The sequence below is a fragment of the Miniopterus natalensis genome, chromosome 11, assembly GCF_054644295.1.
Source record: "Miniopterus natalensis isolate mMinNat1 chromosome 11, mMinNat1.hap1, whole genome shotgun sequence".
In the NCBI taxonomy this organism is placed as follows: domain Eukaryota; kingdom Metazoa; phylum Chordata; class Mammalia; order Chiroptera; family Miniopteridae; genus Miniopterus; species Miniopterus natalensis.
Window position 1 is genome coordinate 40,955,986 of NC_142091.1, and position 1,448 is coordinate 40,957,433.

The window sequence follows — 1,448 nt, forward strand, 5'->3', positions numbered from 1 at the left end:
GTTACCTTCAAATATGTATTTTGGCTTGTGCTAGGTAAATTCATGGGTATCATAACAACAATAACATGATATTTACACTGTGACATTTTGTAATTTCTTTTGAGAAACATGCTTATAACATCTTATCAATGATCCTATTCTTTATTATAGGACCTAAGAATAAAATACTCTTGTCTTTTATTTCTAGAAAAAAAGTTGTACTGCATTTTGGGGCACAAGTGAGAAGGTTCATTTATGAATAGCTATGCTCACTTTTCACAATGTCTGCTCAGTACCCAGCTCCTTCCTGCTCACTGGCATCCCAGGGCTGGAGTCCCTGCACATTTGGCTCTCCATCCCCTTTGGCTCCATGTACCTGGTGGCTGTGGTGGGGAACATCACCATCCTTGTTGTGGTGAAGGTGGAGCGCAGCTTGCACCAGCCCATGTACTTCTTCCTGTGCATGTTGGCTGTCATTGACCTGGTTCTCTCCACTTCCACCATGCCCAAATTGCTGGGAATATTCTGGTTTGGTGCTGGTGACATTGGCCTGGATGCCTGCTTGGCCCAAATGTTTCTCATCCACTGCTTTGCCACAGTTGAGTCAGGCATTTTTCTTGCCATGGCTTTTGACCGCTATGTAGCTATCTGTGACCCACTGCATCATACCACAGTGCTCACTCATACTGTAGTGGGGCGTTTGGGGCTGGCTGCCCTCCTCCGGGGTATTCTCTACATTGGACCTCTGCCTCTTATGATCCGCTTGCGGCTGCCCTTATATAAAGCCCGTGTCATCTTGCACTCCTACTGTGAGCACATGGCTGTGGTCACCTTGACGTGTGGTGACAGCAGGGTCAATAATATCTATGGGCTGAGCATTGGCTTTCTGGTGTTGATCCTGGACTCAATGGCCATTGCTGCCTCCTATGTGATGATTTTCAGGGCTGTGATGGGACTGGCTACCCCTGAAGCCAAGCTTAAAACCCTGGGAACATGTGGTTCTCACATCTGTGCAATCCTGATCTTTTATGTTCCCATTGCCGTTTCCTCCCTCATTCACCGATTTGGTCACCAGGTGCCTCCTCCGATCCATACTCTGTTGGCCAACTTCTACCTTCTCATTCCTCCAATCCTAAATCCCATTGTCTATGCGGTCCGTACCAAGCAGATCCGAGAGAGGCTTCTCCAAGTCCTGAAGGTAGGAATTAAGACCAGATGACTACTCCTTTCTTCTCTCTCAAATGAGCGCATGAAGAATGTGTTTAAATATGGTGGGCAGCCTCCCAAACGGGAACTTCAAGAAGTCTGAGGTGTTAAACCCAGTGGTCTCCAGCTTTAGTAATTCCAAAGGAATGCTAAAAAAGAACGTACAACTCTAAATTCTAAGAGTAAAAGGTGTTTGTTTAATGACTAGGATATTTGAGCTGTGGAAGGTAAAACAATGACAGTATCAGTAACAAATAGCAATT

The 1,448-nt window shown here is 45.6% G+C and overlaps 1 protein-coding gene across 1 annotated transcript; it reads left to right on the plus strand.

Annotated features, from left to right (window-relative positions):
• The first annotated feature begins 244 nt into the window (after positions 1-244).
• LOC107538696 (olfactory receptor 52M1) lies at positions 245-1,198 on the plus strand. Its single transcript, XM_016215018.2, has one exon. It carries the CDS (start codon positions 245-247, stop codon positions 1,196-1,198), a length of 954 nt encoding a protein of 317 aa, XP_016070504.2.
• Positions 1,199-1,448: the final 250 nt, after the last annotated feature.